Genomic DNA, 21,615 nt, shown 5'->3' on the forward strand with positions numbered 1-21,615 from the left:
TGTCTGATATCCCTTTCCTCGTTTCATCACGTGTTTTCAATCTTGTGTCGATTCGCTACTGAGTTCATCGTTTTCTTAAGACAAGGTGTCTGCGTTCCTGAGCAGAGGCCAGGGTGTTTGTAGGAGGTATTAAATGTCTGCATCTCAGGGCAGGTACTAGGATCATAGAATCATAGGATGTTTTGGGTTGGAAGGGACCTTAAAAATTATCCAGTTCCAACCCCCCTGCTATGGGCAGGAACACCCCATGAGACCAGGCTGCCCAAGGCCCCGTCCAGCCTGGCCTTGAACACCTCCAGGGACAGGGCAGCCACAGCTTCCCTGGGCAACCTGGGCCAGTGCCTCATGACCTTTATTGTGAAGAGATTCATCCTCGTCTAGTCTAAATCTGCCCCTCTCTGGTTTATACCCATTGCCCCTTGTCCTATCACTACAAGCCTTTGTAAAAAGTCCCAGGATGTTTGTAGGAGATATCAACTCTCTGTGTCTCTGGGATCATGATGTTTGTAGTAAATAAACGAGGTGCAAAATACTTTTTCCTTATCCCTTTGGGTAACAAGTCCTGGGGCCAAGCTTGAGGTGGATCAGGTTTAAGCACAAACGTGACTGAAGCTGGTGGGAGGCTGCTGTTCCTCCGACTAAGCAGCACCATGGCTTTGGTCCCTTCCCCAGATGGGAGCAGGGAGAGCCCTTTCCAGGGGCTTCTCCCACCCTCTGCCTCCCTTGACACCGAGGACTAATCAAAGGGCATGGATACAGCTACACTGTAAATTAGACGCTGCAGTCATTCTTAAAGCTGACATCTGAGTCCAGCTCCTTACTTGGCTCTCCTTGTCTCTGCTGGGAACTAACGCACAGCCCTCGGCTCGAGGGCCCTGCTCCTCTGTTCTGGTGGAGGAAAATTGCTCCATAACCCCCTCCATGTTCATTTTATCCCCTCACTTTCCACCCCATCTCCCCCAAACCCAGCCCCGCAGGGGGCAGCAGCCAGGACCCAGCGGGCACCTGCGCTGCTACCCATGGGGTTTGAGCGCTGCCAGGACCTGGGATGGCGGTGAGCTGGGATGAGGGCCTTGGATGATGGGCTGGGATGAAGGGCTGGGGTGGGGGGATGGGACAAGGGGCTGGGATGATGGGGTGGGATGAGGGGCTGGAATGATGGGCTGTGGTGAGGGGTTGGGATGATGGGGTGGGATGAGGGGCTGGGACGAAGGGCTGTGATAATGAGATGAGATGAGGGGCTGGGATGACGGACTTGGATGATGAGATGGGATGAGGGGCTGGGATGAGGGGCTGGGATGAAGGGCTGGGATAATGAGATGAGGGGCTGGGATGAAGGGCTGGGGTAATGAGATGGGATGAAGGGCTGGGATGAAGGGCTGGGATGATGAGATGGGATGAGGGGCTGGGATGAAGGGCTGGGATAATGAGATGGGATGAGGGGCTGGGATGATGAGATGGGATGAGGGGCTGGGATGGAGGGCTGGGATGATGAGATGGGATGAGGGGCTGGGATGAAGGGCTGGGATAATGAGATGGGATGAGGGGCTGGGATGATGAGATGGGATGAGGGGCTGGGATGAAGGGCTGGGATGAGGGGCTGGGATAATGAGATGGGATGAGGGGCTGGGATGATGAGATGGGATGAGGGGCTGGGATGAAGGGCTGGGATGAAGGGCTGGGATAATGAGATGGGATGAGGGGCTGGGATGACGGACTTGGATGATGAGATGGGATGAGGGGCTGGGATGAGGGGCTGGGATGAAGGGCTGGGATAATGAGATGAGGGGCTGGGATGAAGGGCTGGGATAATGAGATGGGATGAAGGGCTGGGATGAAGGGCTGGGATGATGAGATGGGATGAGGGGCTGGGATGAAGGGCTGGGATAATGAGATGGGATGAGGGGCTGGGATGATGAGATGGGATGAGGGGCTGGGATGAGGGGCTGGGATGAGGGGCTGGGATGAAGGGCTGGGATAATGAGATGGGATGAGGGGCTGGGATGAGGGGCTGGGATGAGGGGCTGGGATGAAGGGCTGGGATAATGAGATGGGATGAGGGGCTGGGATGAGGGGCTGGGATGAAGGGCTGGGATAATGAGATGGGATGAGGGGCTGGGATGAAGGGCTGGGATAATGAGATAGGATGAGGGGCTGGGATGAAGGGCTGGGATAATGAGATGGGATGAGGGGCTGGGATGAAGGGCTGGGATGATGAGATGGGATGCGGGGCTGGGATGAGGGGCTGGGACGAAGGGCTGCGGTGACGGGGAGGGACGAGGGGCCGTGACGGGGCCGTCCCTGTCCCTCCCCCGGGCGGGGCGGCAGGTGTCGGCGCTGCCCCCGCTGCCGGAGCCCCCGCGGCGCGGAGCCGGCGGCGCCCGGCGGTGACGCTCCCGGTGCCGATCCCGGAGCCGATCCCGGGGAGCCGCCGCCCGCCCCGGCGGGAAAGATGCTGCCGGGATCCATCCAGATCTCCGGGGAGACGCTGTCCGGGGCGGAGATCCGAGACATCTGCGAGAGCCTGCGGGAGAACTCGGTGCGGCTGCTGTCGCTGCGCGGCTGCCGCCTCTCCGAGCGGGACTTCGGGCAGGTGTGCCGCGGCGTGGCCGAGTCCCGCTCCCTCGCTCAGCTCAACCTCAACCTCGGCATCGTCTCCAACATCAACCGCGTCAAGCAGCTGGCCGAGGCCCTCAAGACGAACCGCTCCGTCCAGTCCCTCTTGTGAGTCCGGCGGGGGGGGGGGGGGGGAAGAGAGACGCGGGTCAGGGGGTGCTTCTTAGCTTTACATCGGAAAGGAGGAATATCTAGACTAGACCTTAGGAAGAAATTCTTCACCGTGAGAGCGGTGAGGCGCTGGCACGGGTTGCCCAGGGAAGCTGTGGCTGCCCCGTCCCTGGAGGTGTTCTAGGCCAGGTTGGATGGGGCCTCGGGCAGCCTGACCTAGCGGAACGCGTCCCCGCTCGTGTCAGGGGGGTTGGAACTACATGATCTTTAAGGTCCCTTCCAATCCAAACCGTTCCATGATTCTATGGATCTTTGAGGGGCTTGCGGCTCTGGGGCAGCCCCTGAGTTTAAGTCTCATCAGAAGAAAAATGCCCTTGAGGCTGCGGGGGGTAACCCCCTCTCTGCCTTCACACGGCTGGGAGGGAGCCACCTTTGCCCCACCGGCCGGGCACAGCCCTGGCTCTCAGTCCCAGACTCTCCAACTTCGTTGCCCCAGTGGCTGGGGCTGCCCTTGCCCCACTGGCATCCCCTTGTGCCCCTTCATTCCCTGCCCCGCTGGCATCCCCTGCCCCACTATCATCCCCTGCATCCCTTCCTCCCCTGCCCCACTGGCATCCCTTGCTCCCTCTCATCCCCTGCTGGCATCCCCTGCCCCACTATCATCCCCTGCACCCCTTCGTCCCCTGCCCCACTCTCATCTCCTGCTCCTCCTCATCCCCTGACCCCTGCCATCCTTTGCCCCTCCTCATCTCCTGCCCTGCTGGCATCCCCTGTCCCCCCTTGTCTCCTGCCTCACTATCATCCCCAGCACCCCCTTGTCCCCTGCCCAGCTGGTATCCCTTGCCCCCCACCCCGTCCCCTGCCCCCCTGCCATCCCCTGCACACCCTTGTCCCAGCCAGGAAAAAAGTGCTACTGTAGCAGTGAGGAGACCCTCACAGTAGAGACTTCCCGGTGCTTTTTTTCCCGCCTGGGGTTAGGGTTTGTCATCCTCCTCAATTTCATAGAATTGTTTGCTTAGAAGAGACCCTTGAGATCATTGAGGCAAACCGTACCTGTTCACTACTAAACCATATCCCTAAGCACCTCGTCTGCACCTCCAGGGATGGTCACTCAACCACCTCCCTGGGCAGCCTGTTCCAGTGCCTGACAACGCTTTCAGTGAAGTAATATTTCCTAATACCCAATCTAAACCTCCCATGGTGCAACTTGAGGCCATTTCCTCTCATCTTATTGCTTATTACTTAGGAGAAGCTACAGGCTTCTTTCAGGTAGTTGTAGACAGTGATCAGGTCTCCCCTCAATCTCCTTTTGTCTAGACTAAACTTCTGCTTTCCCTCCCCCATCGGGTTAGCTAGCCCCCAGGAAGAAAGCTCCATAATAATTTTCCCTTTTACCTGCACAGCCTCCATGGGAGTCCCCTGACAGATGCAGGCTTGGCCCTCCTTAACCCTGCTCTCTCCATCCACCCTTCGCTGGTGGCTCTGGATCTGGGAGACTGCATGCTGGGTGATGAAGGCATCAACCTTATTTGTGGACTCCTGCCACCGGATGGGGCCAAGTCCGGTAAGCACCAGGGGCTGCGGGCTGCACAAGGACCAGTGGATCTTCACACAAAGCAGATGCATGCAGGAGTCAGTCCTCAGCCATGGAGAAGTCAGGCTCCGTAGTTTGTCTGAGCTGAGGAATTTCTTTCCCCAACTTAAGCGAAGCAGAAAAGCCCAGCAAGAGAAGAGCAGTTCCCCTGGGCAGGCATGAGCCTTCTGGTATTGATCTGTGCTGCTGGCAGTTTGGAGCTCAGGGACCAACAGGTTGCTTCTGTTTGATGGAGCATTTAGAATTGGAGGAGAGGACAGCTTGGACTTTGAGTTTATTATTTTGCATTTGCATGTTGATAGCAACTGTAGGTAACTATGTGGTGTTCCCCCATCTCAGCACTTCGTGTTATTGTGCAGGCCTGGGAATTGTCCCTGTTTGTGGGTGCGCTCTGTGAGTGTAGTTACATGGTCACAGCCTTAGTACCAAGACTCAGATCTTTGCAGGGGATGATCTTTGGTGGTCAGAAGCCGGTGGGCCAGTTAAGCTGAGGGCTGGCAAGTGCTAAGGTAACATCGCGCCTCTCTCCTGACTGTCAAAGTGCTTTCCACTTCTCCTTAACAACTTCTCCCTGTGTCCCCAGTGCTACTGATGCTCTTATCTCTTCTGGCCACCCCTCCCAGGTTCAGGCTTCAGAGCCTACTGTCCCTACTATCCTGACTCCAACCTGTGACCTTGCGCCCTCTCCTTCTCCTGCTCAGTCACCGTGCACACCTCTTACTTGTTTCCATTGTGTTTTCTATTTAGGGTAAGCAGGACACAGACTAGGAGAGCTGAGAAATGGGACAGCCACAGCATGGGCAAACGAAGGCAGTGAAATATTTCACTGATCAACGAAAATATGATGATGGTTGTCAGAGCAAAGCAAACCCATCAGAGACATGACTCAAAGCTCTCCCGGTCAGCTGAACTAGTTCCCCTGAGACTGCTTTCGTAACCCTAAGGCTCTGGTTTGGCTTCTCTCTCATCTCTAGGCCTCAAGGAGCTAACATTGAGCGCCAACCCAGGCGTCACAAGCAAAGGCTGGGGACGCTTGGCTATTGCAGTGGCTCACAGCTCACAGCTCCGCGTGCTGAACCTGGACTACAACCCCCTAGGTAAGCTGGAGGGGCAGGGAGGAGGAGCAGGGGACGCTGCGCTGCTGCCTCTCAGTGTCTGCATAATTTGTGCTGGTGGGTGGCCAGGGACTGAGCTCTGGGACAGTGGCAGGATGGAGCAGTTTCTTGCACAGGTCCCTTCTGTTCCCTGGTAGCGAGTTCACCCTGCCGGGCATCCTCGGCTGTAAGGGAAGGCAGCCTCGCTGCTCTGCTTGTGCGAGATGGCAACGTGCCCTGTGGGGATGTGCAGAAAGGAGGCTGTGCCATGCCCTCTCCACCGCCTTCGTTGTCACATTTGACCCTCCATGTCTACTCAGTTCCTGGGCACTGATGCTGGCTTGGCAGATGCCGTATGTCCCCACACTCCCCCCTTCATCTTCATGCAGAGCAGGGAGGAGGAGGAGGAGAGCCTGGCACTCGTTGCCATAGAAACCAACTCTCTCCAGCTCTGCTGCAAGGTGGTGAGGAGGAGACCAGGCCATGCCTCCCCGAGCATCAGCGGGGCGCTCCCCTCCTCACCCCATCTCGAAACAGGGCCTCCCCCAAGCCCTGTCTGTCTGACCTGGTGCTTCCTCCTGAGCAGGAAAGACCCCGGTGTAACCTGACAGCAGCCTGGGTTTTTCCCAAGAGGTGTGACAGTTGTACAGGATCTTGGCATTTGCCAGGGAACGTCAGGAGAACATGCTGGAGTTGTGTCTCTTCACCAGAATCAATCTTTAATGCTCCTGTTCCTTTTGTGTCCACCCCCAGAAGTTTGCCCCCTCTCTAAGATGCTCCATCAGCTGGTGCAGGGTCCTCTGGCTGGCTCCAGCCTCCCCCTAGACTGAGGTACTCAGGTTCTTATTCTGCATCTGGGATGCCTTACAAGGACTGTTAAAGGCCCTCACGTATTTGACTAAGAAGGAGATTGGGGAAGACATGGTTCCTTGGGAATAAAAACAATTTCACTGTGTTCCTTCATCTTCCCCCTGATACCCAGTGACTGCTCCTGAAACCACAAGATGGTGCACCTTTGCTTGAATTACAGAATCGTAGAATCACCAGGTTGGAAAAGACCCACCGGATCATCGACTCCAACCATTCCTATCAATCACTAAACCATGTCCCTCAGCACCTTGTCCACCCGTCCCTTAAACACCTCCAGGGAAGGGGACTCACCCACCTCCCTGGGCAGCCTGTTCCAGTGCCCAATGGCCCTTTCCGTGAAAAATTTTTTCCTAATGTCCAGCCTGAACCTCCCCTGGTGGAGCTTGAGGCCATTCCTTCTTGTCCTGTCCCCTGTCACTTGGGAGAAGAGGCCAGCTCCCTCCTCTTCACAACTTCCTTTCAGGTGAAGAGGAGGGTGCTTGGTTTCTTCTCAATTAACAACTTCCACCCTCCGCAAGGTAACTGAGATTTGGAGGTTGTCTGATGGCAGGAACACTGAGAGGATGTTTCCATGACAGCCCCAGGCCCATGAGGGATGTGGTACATTACAGGAGGGAAGGAAGGCACTGCTGACAGCTCCGGTTTGCTTCTCCCACAGGTGACCAGGTAGCAGGGATGCTCGCCGTTGCTGTGGCTTCCAGCCGAACCCTTGAAGTTCTGGACTTGGAAGGAACAGGACTTACCAACCAGTCAGCCCTGGTATGAGAGCCTACAGCTACTCCACAGCATCACTGGCATCTCAAGGGCATAGGTTTGGACTTGTCTATAGAGGCCTTAGGACCTGTACCATCCTTGTCCCCAAGTCCTTCCCTGCATCCAGTGGTGCCATTGCTTTCCCCTGGCCCATTTCCTTTAGCCACAGGAGGAGCTCGTAAGCCACAGTTCTCCACAGCAGGGGGAAACACGTGGATCTATTTGTAGTTTGGTTTTCTTGGAAGAAGTAAACGGTTGGACTTGCAATTGAGGATCAGAGCTAAAGCTCTGTGGACAGGAAGGAGCCAAGGCGTGGTAGCACAGGCTCTCCTCTCAGGGCCCCAGCTTCCAGTGGTAGGAGGGGACTAGCTTGGATATATGGGAGCAACAGGGCATAGAGGAGCCCCCTCCTCCTTAGACAGAGCCACGAAATCCAGACTCAGCTCTTCCCGCAAAAAGATAGGAAGTCCTCAGGCTTTCAGAAAGCCTGGCAAAGGGAGGTCAAAGCCAAGGGGAAGGAGAGGTAAGAAGAGAAGGGCAGGAGTTTGTAGGGAGACAAGGCTTTGAACCTCTTAACTGCTCCGCCTAGCTGCTGTTTGTGCTGGTTGTCAGCCTGTTCATCTCATTCTCTGCCCAGACCTTGCTGGACATGGTAGAGAATTACCCCACAGCCCTACGGACACTCATCCTGGCAGAGAACAACATTAGTCCCGAGCTGCAGCAGCAGATCTCTGACCTGCTCTCAGAGGGTGAGGAAGAGGAGGAGACAGAGGCTCATGAAGTCACAGCCAGGGAGAAGAACCCTTGGATCTGCCAGAACAGTAAGAGCTCTGGGACCTGGGCTGTGTGCAGGGGCTGACAGGCAGGAAGAGGGGTGTCTGTGGTCTTTCCAGTGCCACTGGTCTCTTGTGGGGTTGGTGGATGGGGGTCTATCCCTCCTCCCTGTGAACTGGAATCCAGACAGCTCTAGGCACAACCTTCACATTGAATATAGCATTGGGCTGAGCAGCATTTGGAAAGGCAGCCCCCAAGGACAATGCGGCTGCTGCGAAGAGTGGAAATGGTACCTCAGAGGCGTTTTCCCTGATGCTGCAGGAATAAAATCTGTGTGCAAAGTCTTAAAACTCAAGGGCAGGAGCATTAATGATCTCGGGGGCTTTGCCAGCTATCCTAGCCAAAACTCATGTAATTCCTTACTGCTTCCAGAACCTCCTGCAATCCGCGCAGCATCAGCTATTCCTCTCTCTGTCCCAAATGCGTCATGGGTTAGCCAGTGCCTGTGCCATGGCTTGTAACAGAAAAAATGGTATATTACGTAGACAGCAGTAGCCTGTTGTGTAGTGTTGGTATATGTAATATTGTCTATTGTCACACCTACCTTATGATCCTGCCGGTTTGGGGGATTGTTTGTTTGGGTTTTGGGTTTTTTTTTTACCTTTAGTTGTCCATTCCCCCTCCCAATTCTTTTATCAGATAAGCAGCAAACATGCACAGCCACTCCCTGGATCCTCATTTATTAGAGCCATAAAAATCCTTTACTGACAGCTCTGGCTAAGTTTTGGATCCAATTTCCAGAAAATGATCCTCAAACCAGATATCCCTTTTAGCACTTTTGAATATGTAGGTCTCTGGCTCTGAAGTATGCGGGCACTGAAGATCTTTCCCCTCACAGCTAGGAAAGAAAACAATTTATTTTTTTTCCTGTTTCAAAAGACTTCTGGATGGAAACCTGGTACCCTGCTTAGTTTCTTACTTGCTATTCATGCCCATCCTCCTTGCAGCTGATTCATTCAGTCTGGGATCTTTGCAGCGTTCCTGGCTGGAGCTCTGTACCATTGCATAGCCAGCAAGCTGCCCTCACCTTCCTGAGGCAGGCAGGGGAGGGCTGCATAAACCCTCCATTCATGCAGCACAGAAACTCAGGATTTCCAGGCTTCCACTGCCTTAAAATGGCTGCTTGCCTACTGCATTCCTGGCTTTTGGGAAGGCACCACCACCCTGTGTGGGTTTGCTTGGCTTGCAGCCTGCCAGCCCATCCCACCTGGAAGACCGTCTCTGTAGCTGAAAAGGCACTCAGTGAGAGCAAATTTAAAGATCTGTGGCAGGGCTGGGCAAGGGCACGCTAGGTCAGCACAACCAAGATCACCTGTAAGGGTACGTGGGGAGGGTTCAGAGCTGATGTTCCTCTTGATAGCCAAGATAACAAATGCACATTCCCACCCTAAGCTGTTGCTGCTCTCTCTGCCTTCCCCCTGTCCAAACATCAATTCTATTCTGCTGCATGGCCAGAGCAGACCTAGTTACTACTTAATCTCACAATCCTCTCAGCAGTTTGCTTCCCACCCTGCAGTGCTCTAATTCCTTACCTCTGGATCTGGACTACAGCTCATGCTCTCTGGCAGCCAAAATGATTCATGTTTTTTCTCCCTCTCTTGCCACAGATTCCAGCTCCCAGATGGTCCTGATGACGTCAGGTCTCGGTGACAGCCTCTTAGCAGAAACAGAAATGTAGCTGGGCTACCCTGCCTGCTTCTGCTGAGGAGAGCACCGTGCCTGTTGGGGGAGTGTGTGTCCGCCAGCCTCTTGCCTCCCGTGGGCTGCCTCAGCTGTCTTCTCACACATTTCATGTCCTGTTGATGCCTCCCTCGGTTCTTTGAGCACTGGAGCCTGGTCTGAGTGAATCTCTACACGTGTCTCTGTTGTCACGCGCCCCATCGGCTGCTTGTGGTTGTCCAGTCGCTGCATGTGTAGCTCACGCTGCCCTGCCTCCTCCCTATGCCCAGCTGTGCCCGCAGGGCGCAGGCTGTATTTATTCAGATGTGTATAAGAGATCTTCTTTCTATTGCTTGTACTGCTGTCACGATGAGAGTTTATATTATAAAGGTCACAGATGTGGCACCACTCATGGTGGCGTGAGCCTCCGTTGCTCTGGGGCTGATGCCAATGGGTAGTGGCAGCTGCCTGGCACCAGCAGCAGGCAAAGGCTGTGCCGAGGCTCAGGATGCCCCGCTGCCCGCTTGGCTTGCTCTGTCCTTGGAGATGCAGGCTCTCTGCAATGTTAGCCTAGCCCCAGAGGTCAGTTGGTCATAGCCTCCTACGCTCAGGAGGGAGAGGGCTGGGCAACAACTCACGTACAGGGAATTTGGCACCAGCCACGCACCCTCTGGTGAAGGCTTCAGCCCCCACCAGCACTGCAGGTTTCACTGCTTGGCCAAATGCCCCTTGCCAGAGCTAGGCAAGAAAGATAGAATCAGAGAATCATAGAATCACCAGGTTGGAAAGGACCCACCGGACCGAGTCCAACCATTCACATCAATCACTAAACCACGTCCCTCAGCACCTCATCCACCCGTCCCTTAAACACCTCCAGGGAAGGTGACTCAACCACATCCCTGGGCAGCCTGTTCCAGTGCCCAATGACCCTTTCCGTGAAAAATTTTTTCCTGATGTCCAGCCTGAACCTCCCCTGGCGGAGCTTGAGACCATTCCCTCTTGTCCTGTCCCATCACTTGGGAGAAAAGCCCAGCTCCCTCCTCTCCACAATCTCCTTTCAGGCAGTTGTAGAGAGCAATGAGGTCTCCCCTCAGCCTCCTCCAGGCTAAACAACCCCAGCTCTCTCAGCCATTCCTCATAAGGCCTGTTCTCCAGACCCTTCACTAGCTTCGTTGTTCTTCTCTGGACTCGCTCCAGAGTCTCAACACCCTTCTTGTGGTGAGGGGCCCAGAACCACAAGATCCTGTTTCAAGTTCATATTAGGCTGGAAGATTAAATTGTGGCAGCAGCTGCTCCTCAAGGGAACATAGAATAAAATCATTAATTACAGGGGCAAGGAAACGAGAAACTCTTCCTGTGTTACACTTTGCATACACCTTGCTCAGAAGGGCACAGGTGGCATAAGTCAGGAGATGGGGGGAAAATTCATCACAGATCTCTGACCTCTGCAGCACCATTCAGCACAAAAAGGGAATGCTTCCAAATGTCCCTCCTGGCATTCTACAGGAACTCCCTCTCTCATGTTTGGAGGGCTTGCTGTGTGGGGTATGTCCTACCAATGTCAATCCTCCCTCCTCACACAAAGGAAAAGCAGAAAATACTGATACCAGAATTATAAAACTCCTGTGAACTCAGAGGGCGGGGGGGCATATTACATGTTCCCATGTAACGTAGTTTCTGAAATGAAGAATTGATGCTCTCGCACAACTGTGAGAGCCTGGGCTTCAATAAAACCAACAAATATTACAAGAATTAGCTACGCCTCATCCTAGATCAGCACATGGAGGTCTGCGCCAGGACACGACAGCCACCAAAATAATTGAGGTGGGGTAGGCAGAATAACTGAGCCTGCTTACAGCACAACAGGCTTCACTGCAGAGGTGTTGACAGAACAAGCCTAGCCTTTACAGCCTTTACAGCCTTCAAATAACATGAAAATTGCCCAGAGCATTTAACCAGGCAACTCTGGGAAACGTTAAAAGACAACATTTAAGCCACTGTCAGCTTCTGAGTCAAAAGAGACAAGTGCTGCTGTGCATGACAGATTCTGGTCTCTAGGATTGGTCTGATCTTTGAGGTGACTGCCTGCATTCAGACCTAGACAGCAGTTTCCAGAGCTTGGATATGATTACAGATGCAAAACACCACTCATCCCACAGATCACTCCTCCTCTGCACAGAAGACTTGATTTGCACAAACGCCTTGAACCAGGCTTCTGCCAAAGCAGGCACTGAGGATGAGCAGTGAATTCACAGCTGCCTGGAAAGCTGACAGGTCACAGGATCACTCTCCCCTGGGAGAACTAATGGGTGGCTTACATAGTTCAGCAAACTTAGGATGTTGTACCCTGAGAGGCTCTGCTCCCCCAGCATGCTCAGGATCAGTCTGGTGAAGGTCTTAACCAACAGAGAGACTACTATCGCCATCACCACCTACTTTTAAAATAGTTTATTTCTGGTCTTAAAATATACATCAGTTTGAAAATTTCAGAAAAAAACCACATTAGTTACAGATTAACAGTCTGAAGTTGGGACACTGAAGGCGGGGTCAGCTCAAGGCCCCAGAGCCAATACTGCTGGAGGTGAGCAGGAGTGCAGAGGGCAGGCACTGTGCCTGCTGGGAAAGGGCTCTGCTCCTCTTGAGGCCACTGCTCCCCCTTAGCCCCTGTGAGCGGCCTTACACCGTGAAGCCAAAGTGCCTGGTGAGGCGCTGGGCACCCCTTTGTCACCCCTCCATTTCTCCACTGTTTTGCTTTTAAATCTACGTGCCCAGCACCATCAGCACCATCAGCTTCAGCAAGAGTGAGTTTTGTCCCCTGAGCAGCGTGTCAGGACTCAGGGGAGATGGGGCTGAGCCCCGAGGGGCAATGCCTCCCCCCCTGCCCAAGCGGCTGTGCTGTCCCACAGGCAGTCCATGAGCAGCCTCCGAGCCAGAGGAGCTCACTCACTGAGCACCCAACCCCAGGTGATGTCCGTGAGGCACGAGCTGGCAGCCATGGCAGTGCAAGCCCTCAGCAACGCTGCAGAAGAGCTGAAGAAACGCAGCAGCAGAGTGGCTGATGAGAGCAAATGCAAGGATACCACCGCCACATTCAGAACAGGGGAGATGGAACACCCTGCAGGCTCAGAGGTGGCTCCTGCTCTCAGCACCAGCCTGTTTGCACAGGTTTAGTGAAATACTGTAGTGAAATACTGAGTCCCACCTCTCTGCCAGAGGGTGGCATCCAGCTCCACAACTGTTAGAGGTTGGAAACAAGGCGAGCATGTAGGCAGTAGCTCACAAACCAACTTACACAGCCACCAGAGAGACGTGCAGCTCCCTTTCACAGGCTCTGGAGCCTCCAGGCTCGAGCTGAAGCCCTGGCTGGGCCCAGCTGCAAGCTGCAGGCCCTTTGCAGAGGCAGGGGCTCTGGGGAAGGGAGCAGGGCCCCAGGCAGCTCTTGGCTGCGCATCTTGCTGTAAGTGTATGAAAAGGAACTCCCTCCTGGATAGCAGGCTGCTCTCCTACAGCCCAGCAAAGAGCCCTCGTTGAGTAGGGTGAGAGGACAACACAAACCCAACTCAGTAACTATCCAGAAGGCTGAGGACATTCAGCAGGGTGTGAGGGGGGCCCGGGGCAGAGAACCAGGCTATTCTCTGCCTCACACTCTCTGAGGAAGCCAAGAAACACCGGACAGACAAGAGCACAGGACAAAATAAAAACAGAACACCTGGGCTAGTAAGCCCTCAAAAAAATACCTGTATCTACAGACCTCTCCCCTTCCCTCCCCCCAAACAAGACACCAAGCACAGAAGACTGCGAAGAAAAGTCACACAATCTCACACTACACTAGGAAAAACGCACAGAGAGGTCCTGCCCAGAGGAGGAGGCCCTGGAGAGACGCCAGAGCCAGCCTGGAACCCCCCAGAGAAGGGAGCATGTGAGGAGACCCTGGCAAAGCGCTGCTGCTGAGCCGTGAGGTAGTACATCTACAGGGAGCAGCTCCTCAGCACGCTGCCCTTGCACCGAGCCCTGCCCAGAAAAGCCAAGTAGTGTCCTTCACACCTTGCTCGCCCAGGGTGAGAACTTGTTCTCAAGTCTGGAGGGGTTTCTGCAGGCTGGAAGCAGGGATCAGAAGGAAGCACAGCTCCGAGAGCTGAGCCTCCTCAACACACCCTCAGCGCAGTCATCAGACTGGCTGCCAACAGCTGTGTCTGTTTATGCAGGGTGGGGAGAAAAAAAAAAATAATACACCCCAAAACCAAAGGCTTGGAAAGAAGAAAGCAGCCCACCCAAGAGCAAAGCGTCAGCACCGTTCAAACAAAACAACAGCACAGAGAGCAGGAGAAGAGGTGTGAGGGAGAAGACACACAAGCACAAATCCCAGCACCCAGCAGGCAAACGCCTCCCTGAACCACCTCAGCAGGCAGCACCCGTGCCCCATGCCACAGCACCCGCATCCGTGTGTTGCCTCAGCAGAGGCCAGGTGCTGAGCCTGGTGCAGGAGCCAAGCGGTGGAGACCTGCAGAGGCAGATTCTGAAGAACCACCCAAAGGGCAGCTGAGGAAAACGAAACCCAGCAGGAAGATGAGACACATCCCCAGGGGCCCAATGCCATCCGCTGGGAGAGTCCTCATGCCCCACTCGTGGACCCTGCAGGCTCCCACAGAATCAGACACTGCCACGCAGGCACTCTGCCCTGTGGCAGAAGTTAAAAGACAGCAGAGCAGCTGTGAGCAACCAGCATGAGAGCACGCAGGGCCTCAGGTACCTGAGTGGGAAGGGGGAAGAAAGATGCGAGCATAAAGAGGCACAGGCACCAGGACGAGGGGCACCAAGAATGAGCTTCGGTACAGGCACCAGCGTGAGGCTGTGAAGAGAGCTGCGAGTGTGCCAGGGCAGTGGGTGTGCTTCTGCACACTGTGTGTGCTGGTACTGCGGGTCTGAGGTGCCAGGGAAGGGCAACCTCAGCTCTTCCAGGTAGCAAAAGAAGAGAATAAATATAAAATTTAGAGCAGAGCCCCCTTGGGAGGAGGGTAATGCGGGGGGTTTCTCCCTCACACGGTGGACTGACGGTGGCAGCCCGCACCTCTGTAGCACGTTGCTGCTTCTTGCCCTGCCTCAGCTGAGAAGGTTGCCCTGCTCCTGGGCTTGTGTCAGACTGTCTTTGCGATGTAAGTGGTGGACTCCCATCCTCTTGGGGCTGCGGTGTGGCCGACTGAAGGGAAGCTTGACCTTGCCTTCTCCACTTTCCTCTTGGACACTTCCTTGGTTGATCTCCCTGCTTCCCTGGAGTAACATTTCTCTCTCCTCAGCTGGGCTCTCAGGAAAGCCAAGGTCCACATAATCCTTGTGCTTCTCTGGTGAGGGGCTTCCAGGTTCAGCAGTGCCTCCACCGCTTCCCTGCAACAGCTTCTGGGCCTCATCCTGGGAGAAATCTGTACCATAGTCTGAGGAGAAATGGCTCCTTCGGGCTCTGGACTCAGTGCTGTCTGTGTCCACGCTTGAGTCTCGGCTCACGGTCCAGCTGCAGCTTTGTGCAGACTCCTCACCATCCGAGTAGGCCGAGGCTGCCCTACCCAGCTCCTGCATGGAGCGGCTGAACCTCTTCTGGAGCTCAGGGGCTGTGTCACGGCTGAAGGCCGTGCGGTTCATCAGCACCTGCTCTGAGGTGGGGGGTGCCTTGTCCACAAACATCCGCTGCCAGTTGGCCAGCAGGTCTTCTTCGGAGCTGGCAGAGCTGGCAAAGGCGCTCGGGATTTGAGGAGGGCTGCTGAATGGGCTGCTCTGGGAAGAGCCATGAGCCCTGGCTACTTTGGGGGACTGCTGACAGGAACAGCTAGAGGCCGAACGGCACCCTTCTGAAGCAGGGCTATTGGGGAGCACGTGGTGCCTGTCGCAGCTCTCATCTTCGCTCTGTACCAGGCTGAGGGAGATGGCCTGGCGTGTAGCATATGTACAGTTGGGCAGGGGGCTGTTCTTTGGGATCCTTACCTTGTCCTCAGAGAACTCAATCACTTTGCGCCCAGGATACATAGGATGGGGAGGTGAGGGTGTAGGGTATGGGCTTAGCTTCTCAAAGGCAGGCACCTCCTCTGGCATGTTTTCCACGCTGCTCTGAGGCTTGCAGCCACCATTCTGCTGTTTCCCCACATCTCCTCCCTCCTTCCCCATCTGCCCCGTGCTGTTGCAGGCATCAGGAGGGGCTCCACTCATGTCCACATGCACAAAGACATCCTCAGCCATGGGACAGCTGCCACTGCTAGACTTGGCTGAATTCAGAACCAGGGATTCTGGTTTCTCCAAGACTCTGGCAATGACTGAGGTGGGCACAACATCAGATGGAGCCAATGTGTGGACTGTCTCTTGACCAGGGCCTGAGGACTCCTGAGTGCTGTGCAAATGCTTGTTGACCATGTCCTGCAGCTCATAGGGAAGCTAAGGAGAAGGAAAAAGACGTTAAAAGGGGGCTGCCATGCATGTCAAATAATCTGCCCTTTCTAACCAACCTTCACGTGTACTTTGTACTCCTTATCTTGACTCTAACATTCACATATATGCCTTGAGGAAATATATCTCCTTTCAAAGCAAACCCGTCCCAGGTGAGGGACTAACAAGGCTCTCTAGCTGTCATACCAGTCGCGTTTCTAGGCCACGGTTCACAGGCCCCATTTTGCATAGAGAACAAGGAAAGACTGCACACAGGCTCAATCCTCAATGCCTGCGAGCAGAGAGACAAGGTCCAGCCAGCACATGCTAGGAAGAGGTCTATTGATCTGTGGAAAATCAGCTGGTGGTTGCACTGAGGTGACTCAACAGCCCCCAGTGCCAGGATCCACAGTGCTCCCTGAATGTGGTAATTGCTGCCATGCCATCTTGGCAGCCTGCCCACAGACCAGAATCGATGCCTTCCCTTGTTCCCACCCACTTCACCACCTCATCCTCACTCTCTCCATTTCAGAGAGGGAAATATGGGGTTTATTACCGAAGCTGCAAGACTGGGGTCTCAACAAGGGGTAAGCAGTGCTCCTCCTCATGCATACGGGCGCTACTACTTGCCCCATCACCCTGCCACACTGCTCTCACCTCGGCCACTACACCCACACAGTGCACGATGTGGAAAGCAGAGCTTCACAAGACACTCAGTAGCACAGGAAGGTCTGTCCAAACACAGCCAGAAGAAAACTATGTCCAAAGCTGAGGATGCAAGGCACATTGCATGGCAACAGCTGGCTGCGAGGCAGACCGTCTGCACAGCTGCTCAGCACCAATCCCCTCACCCCATGGCAGCCATGTGTGACGTGGCACTCTGTGGCACAGAATTCAATGCTCCAGGGAGGGGAGACAGCTGGGAGAGAGGTCAAGGTTACTCCAGCAGTAACTGATACACTGACCTCAAGAGTGCTAATTTGAGACACAATGGGGGAGGGTGACATAGTGGTCACCTGCTAAGCTAAAAAAGACAAGCACATGGTTTTGCCTAGAGGAACGCAAAAAGGGCTGGACACTATGGGTACAACAAAGAGAGCTAGGTTAAGGGCCTGAATGATACTTCCAACTGAAGAAGTGATGCTACTAATATGAAAGGTGTAAACCCTGTCTTTGCCCATCCTGAGGGCAGATTGAGCTGAACAAACCCCATAAGATAGAGTATGAGTTGGTACCAACTTAACCCATTCAGGAGGGCTAAATGATACCCTGAAAGCTGCCTCTCACACTTTCCAGTGCAAGTAGTGAAGCAGACTACTTGCTTGACTCTTTCTCAGGTAGCACGGCTCTTCTATGTGGCCAGGTGAGGAAGGGGACAGAGCAGGGTAAGAGAGAGGTCTGTCTTCCTGCCAGCTCCCATCAGGCACCCATCAGGCTATCAAATTCAAGGTTATTGTGCTTTTTATAACAGCTCCTGGCTGAGCTGTGAAATGGAGCTGGTGTGAAAGATGAGCTGGCAGAGGCTCTGTCCTGCCTTCTCAGTGGGAGTGGGAACAGGCATCGCCCCTCATATGAGCCTGAAGGATGAGAGGCCAACAGTCCAGCAGAGAAAGCAAGATGCAGGCAGAGGACAGGAACCCTTCCTCCCCACCTCAGCAGGACTGTTACTCACATCAGCAAACTTGTGGTTCCTGAAGTGGGACTTGTTACACTTGAGCAGCTGTACTGCAAGGTTACAGTCCTGTCGATAGCGTTCCTGAAAGAAAGGACACAGGTGTGCAACAGCATCAGATTGGTCTGACCTCTTACCCCAAGAGGTGCCAGCTGACCAGATGCTGCTTGAACAGAAGCAGGAGGCAGCATCTGATGGATCAGTCGCAAGGGCACCTACCATTCCTTCCTCTCCGCACCCCTATGCTGTTTTCTTACAACTGAGCCAAGGTGTCCCTTTCAACTCCAGCCCTTGCTGCAGGCACACACACTGTCAGTGTAGCAAACCTGTCTCCCTCTGGGGATTTAATGATCTCCAAAGGTCCCACCACATTTGCTATCCCATCCCAGAGCTCTCAGCCGTGCCTGAAGACACTGCCTGATGTCAAGCATCTTTCAGACAGACTGGAGGGACCTAAGAGAGGTTAATACAAACAAGCAGTAGATCAAATAATTTGTATATTAATGGTGTAGAAAAGGTACCAGCTCTCTTCCAGCTCTAGAGTAAATGACCCCTCCATTGGTACAGCCTGGACTCAGGTCAAACCCTAAGCTCAAAAGAGCAAATACATCAAATTTAAAGATCAGCTCTTGTGCAACCCCTCAGACCATTTTCTGTTTGTCTGTCCCTAATGCTGTGTGCAGCTCTCACACTTTCGTACACAGTGAAGTCGTTCACATGCTCCTTTACACTGATGACTTTGAACAAGAGGAAAAGCCCTGTCCTCACACACTTGCGCAGCCATTTGCAGACACTTACATTGAGTTCCTCCAGCTTATTGATGGTGGTTTTGGCATCAAGCAATTTATTAGTGAGCTCTACAATCTCCCAGTCCAGCGTCTTGCGGTCCATCTCTGCCTTTTTAATCTGGGATGCAAAAACATCAGGTGTAAATCTCCCCAGCACAGAAGAACTTGGGTTCACCACCCACCTCAGCCCAAGCATAGCACAATGACATGTTCAGCTGGGATACAAAAACTTCCAGACAGACAGACAGGGGGGACGCTCTGGCTCCTTACTAAGGGAGGGACTCCAAGGGCCAAATGGAGCCAGCCATTGTGGTCTTTACAGAGACCACAGGCTGTTTGAATCTCCTTAATGCAGTATCTCTACTTGCAGCACAACTGTGTTCCCTCTCTGCTCTGCTTCATATGGTGCCTGGTGGAAAGCTAGTGGTTTTGAGCAGCAAAGAGCTCTGAGCTGGTGACAGCCAGCCCTTTTCTTTGGGGCAACAGGTCCATAAAGGTCCAGCAGTCCATGCTGAATGGACAAAAGGCCTGTCTGTGAGGGAGAGGGCGACATATTGGAAGAGTTTAAGCCTTGCTTAAGTAACAAAAAGGACCTGTGTAGCTTAATCTGGAGCTCAGTTAATGTCCTTCCTAAAGCAGGCTATCTTGCCTCTCTAGACTCCCGAACAGTCACAGGGTGGATAGAGACTGAGACGCAAGAGCAGAGAGTGGCAACAGCTCAGAACATCCAAGCCACTCCCTTCTCAAGAAGTTCTTTCCAACACGGGGCTAGGGTGCTCTGAGGTGGTGACCACCAGGGCCCAACTGTGCATCAGGGGCATGGCACAGTGACACAAGGGGGTAGGGGAAGACAATGCTTCCCACGTACGCAGTCTCTCCAGGCACCACAACAGTGAATATTAACCTAAGAAATTAAAGTGCTAGAAACAACAAAAAAAAAAAAATCTCATCCTGGACTATACGGAGGCAATCAGCATCTCAGCTGTGGAACTTGCCTGCTCAGAGCCCAGAAGGGGAAGAAAAGGGAGCAAATGAAGCTCACAGCCATCTGCATCTTGTGCAGTGCCACAGCTTATGGGCACCACATCCCAGCACGCCATGCTCCAGCTGGATCAGAGTCAAACGCTCTTAAGATGGAGCACTGCAAGCTAGGACCTGCTGCATCCACGGGCAGCTGCTGGATACCAGGTGAGCCCTTGGCTGGACGAGGGCTGGGGCCCCTCCACCTGGGATGGTGTATGTGGGACTGACAATGAAACCAACAGGCTGAGACACGTAAAGAGGAAAGAAAAAACACACAAACGAAAAGACGCAACTGCAAAAATCCAGCTTTGGCTGAGAGAGGCCTGAGAGGTGAGTGCGCCCAGTGTGTGCCAGCGGCAGCGTGGGGAGGAGAAAGAGAGAGAGAGGGGAAGGGAGAGAAAAGAAACAGCCATGAGTGTTATGAATGCACACAACAGACATACAGGCACATTGGCTCCGCTCTGACTGCCCCCGTCCCCCCAGGATGACCACCCCAAGACTGGCTGACACATCCCTAGCATTTTGAGAGGGACTGAAGCAACATGACGGAATATCATGCAATTATGTTGAGGGGAACCAAAGCTCACGTGCATGACCAAGTAAGGGCTCAGTCAATCAAGAAACCAGTTCATGATACCAGCCTGAATGGCAAGGAGATGGTCACAGCCAGAATCTCACCCCTCACCCACTGCCATATCTGCTGGGCAAGGCCAGGGCCCCTTCCCCCATCTGCTCCTAACACACAGGTCTCTCCCACCTCCTCTCTGTGGCGACTGACAGGGAACTTACCAGGGCATGCAGCTTCTCCTCCAGGTCTTGGTTGGTTCTCTGGGAAGCAGTGTAGCTGTTCTGCAACCTACACAAACAAGATATACGTGGGAATGGATCTCAGACACCTGCTCAAGTCCCCTTCACGGCTGCCAAGCAAACCACCAACTCCACAACTCCAGAAAGACTGGTATTCATGGCACTGAAACAGCTAATCATATTAACTACACCTCACCTCTGCCACATAATGGCCTTCAGATCCCTAAGTTACTGGAGGCAAGATGAGGTTTGGCTGGGTGAAAGGATCTTGCAGGGGAGGGTGTGAATGACTTTGGAGGACTCCTCCAAGCTGTATCACATATAAGCACGTAATCAGTGACTGGCATTGATTTTTGACTGAGGTAAAAGTCAGGTAAAGTGGTGATGTATTTTCTTGCAGCCATCAGTGGCTCTTTTCACAGTCGTGGGGTAACCATACAAGCTGGACCCTGCCTTACATCCAATAGATGGAGAATTGCCTGTGATGTCAGTCCCTTGTGCTGACAGCATTCCTACACGGTATCCTAAAGTAATGGCTGCAGAGCCTTTAACTCCCCTGCTGCCTGAGGGTGCACCTGAGGATGCAGCATGCCTTTGGTTTACACAACAGCCTGCTCACAGCAGCTGAGGGAGTCTTTAGTGGGAGGGATCTCTCTAACTCTATCTGTCTCCTTTCCTTTTCCATACCTACGGAATTTGTCCTTGAATTTCTCCAGCTCCTCACGGTTCTGGCCCAGTTCCATCTCCAGGTAGTCTTGACCTGACTCCAGCTCCCTCTCCATCGCCTCCATTTTGTTAGTCACATACGTCAGCCGTCGACGCAACTCCTCGTTCTCATGCTGCAACAGCCTGGGGCACACAGGAACAAGGTATAGGGGTGCACATGGGGAACTCCACACCAGCACCCCCACCCCACTGCCCTGCTTTAGGGCCCAAGGCCCCACGTAGGGGCCCCAGGAAGTCCAGGACTGAACCGGCGGGAGACTCCAGCACACATAGCGAGAAGTGCATCTCTGTCAGGAGAAGGAGACTCAGACTCTCTTGGAGCAGGGGCAAAGGAGCACATGCCAGCTGGACAGCCACGGCTCCCAGCTCCCTCTCAGGTTACAGTACTTGGATAAAGCCACTAGCCAGATGAGCTGCACAGCTCCAATGTCCCTCGCTGGTGAATTAAACCCGCTCAATAATTTATCACAGTTCAGCTTAGAAAAGTTGAAGGCAAAAAGAGTAAAGTAACTTCTCCCTCAAAACTGTTCAAAAGCCCTCACACCTCTAATAGGTGGTGGAGAGAGGACTCGATACAACCTTGAGCCCAGAAGCAGAAGTGGTGGGGTACGTGTACAGATGTGATCACAGCTGCCACTCAACCCCATTCCAACACAAACT

The 21,615-nt window shown here is 53.8% G+C and overlaps 2 protein-coding genes across 7 annotated transcripts in view; one reads left to right on the forward strand and one right to left on the reverse strand.

Moving 5' to 3' along the window:
- The first annotated feature begins 2,423 nt into the window (after positions 1-2,423).
- On the forward strand, positions 2,424-9,943 carry LRRC73 (leucine rich repeat containing 73). Its single transcript, XM_069852437.1, has 6 exons — positions 2,424-2,724; positions 4,131-4,291; positions 5,296-5,418; positions 6,944-7,044; positions 7,676-7,859; positions 9,480-9,943. Exons 1-6 carry the CDS (start codon positions 2,453-2,455, stop codon positions 9,548-9,550), a joined length of 912 nt encoding a protein of 303 aa, XP_069708538.1. The 5' UTR covers positions 2,424-2,452; the 3' UTR covers positions 9,551-9,943.
- A 2,021-nt stretch (positions 9,944-11,964) lies between these two features.
- TJAP1 (tight junction associated protein 1) overlaps positions 11,965-21,615 on the reverse strand; it is a 40,572-nt gene continuing 30,921 nt past the window's right edge. For 5 of the 6 annotated variants that reach the window (XM_069852441.1, XM_069852439.1, XM_069852440.1 and 2 more), the window contains 6 exons: positions 20,917-21,078; positions 20,212-20,278; positions 19,716-19,745; positions 18,410-18,517; positions 17,612-17,695; positions 11,965-15,948 (listed from right to left, as the gene is read on the reverse strand). In XM_069852441.1, the coding sequence (XP_069708542.1) occupies positions 14,632-15,948; positions 17,612-17,695; positions 18,410-18,517; positions 19,716-19,745; positions 20,212-20,278; positions 20,917-21,078 (1,768 nt within the window). In that variant the 3' untranslated portion in view covers positions 11,965-14,631. The remainder of the gene's footprint in view (positions 15,949-17,611; positions 17,696-18,409; positions 18,518-19,715; positions 19,746-20,211; positions 20,279-20,916; positions 21,079-21,615) is intronic. The other variant, XM_069852444.1, reaches the window with a different exon arrangement.

The sequence above is a fragment of the Phaenicophaeus curvirostris genome, chromosome 2 (genome assembly GCF_032191515.1).
Source record: "Phaenicophaeus curvirostris isolate KB17595 chromosome 2, BPBGC_Pcur_1.0, whole genome shotgun sequence".
NCBI lineage: Eukaryota > Metazoa > Chordata > Aves > Cuculiformes > Cuculidae > Phaenicophaeus > Phaenicophaeus curvirostris.

What these genes read in the sequence shown, in the direction of transcription:
- LRRC73 (XM_069852437.1), top strand. Translation starts at nt 2,453, where the DNA reads ATGCTGCCGGGATCCATCCAGATCTCCGGGGAGACGCTGTCCGGGGCG. An exon ending in TTACCAACCAGTCAGCCCTG is followed by an intron (nt 7,045 to 7,675) that starts GTATGAGAGCCT and finishes TTCTCTGCCCAG; the next exon opens with ACCTTGCTGGACATGGTAGA. An exon ending in CCCTTGGATCTGCCAGAACA is followed by an intron (nt 7,860 to 9,479) that starts GTAAGAGCTCTG and finishes CTCTTGCCACAG; the next exon opens with ATTCCAGCTCCCAGATGGTC.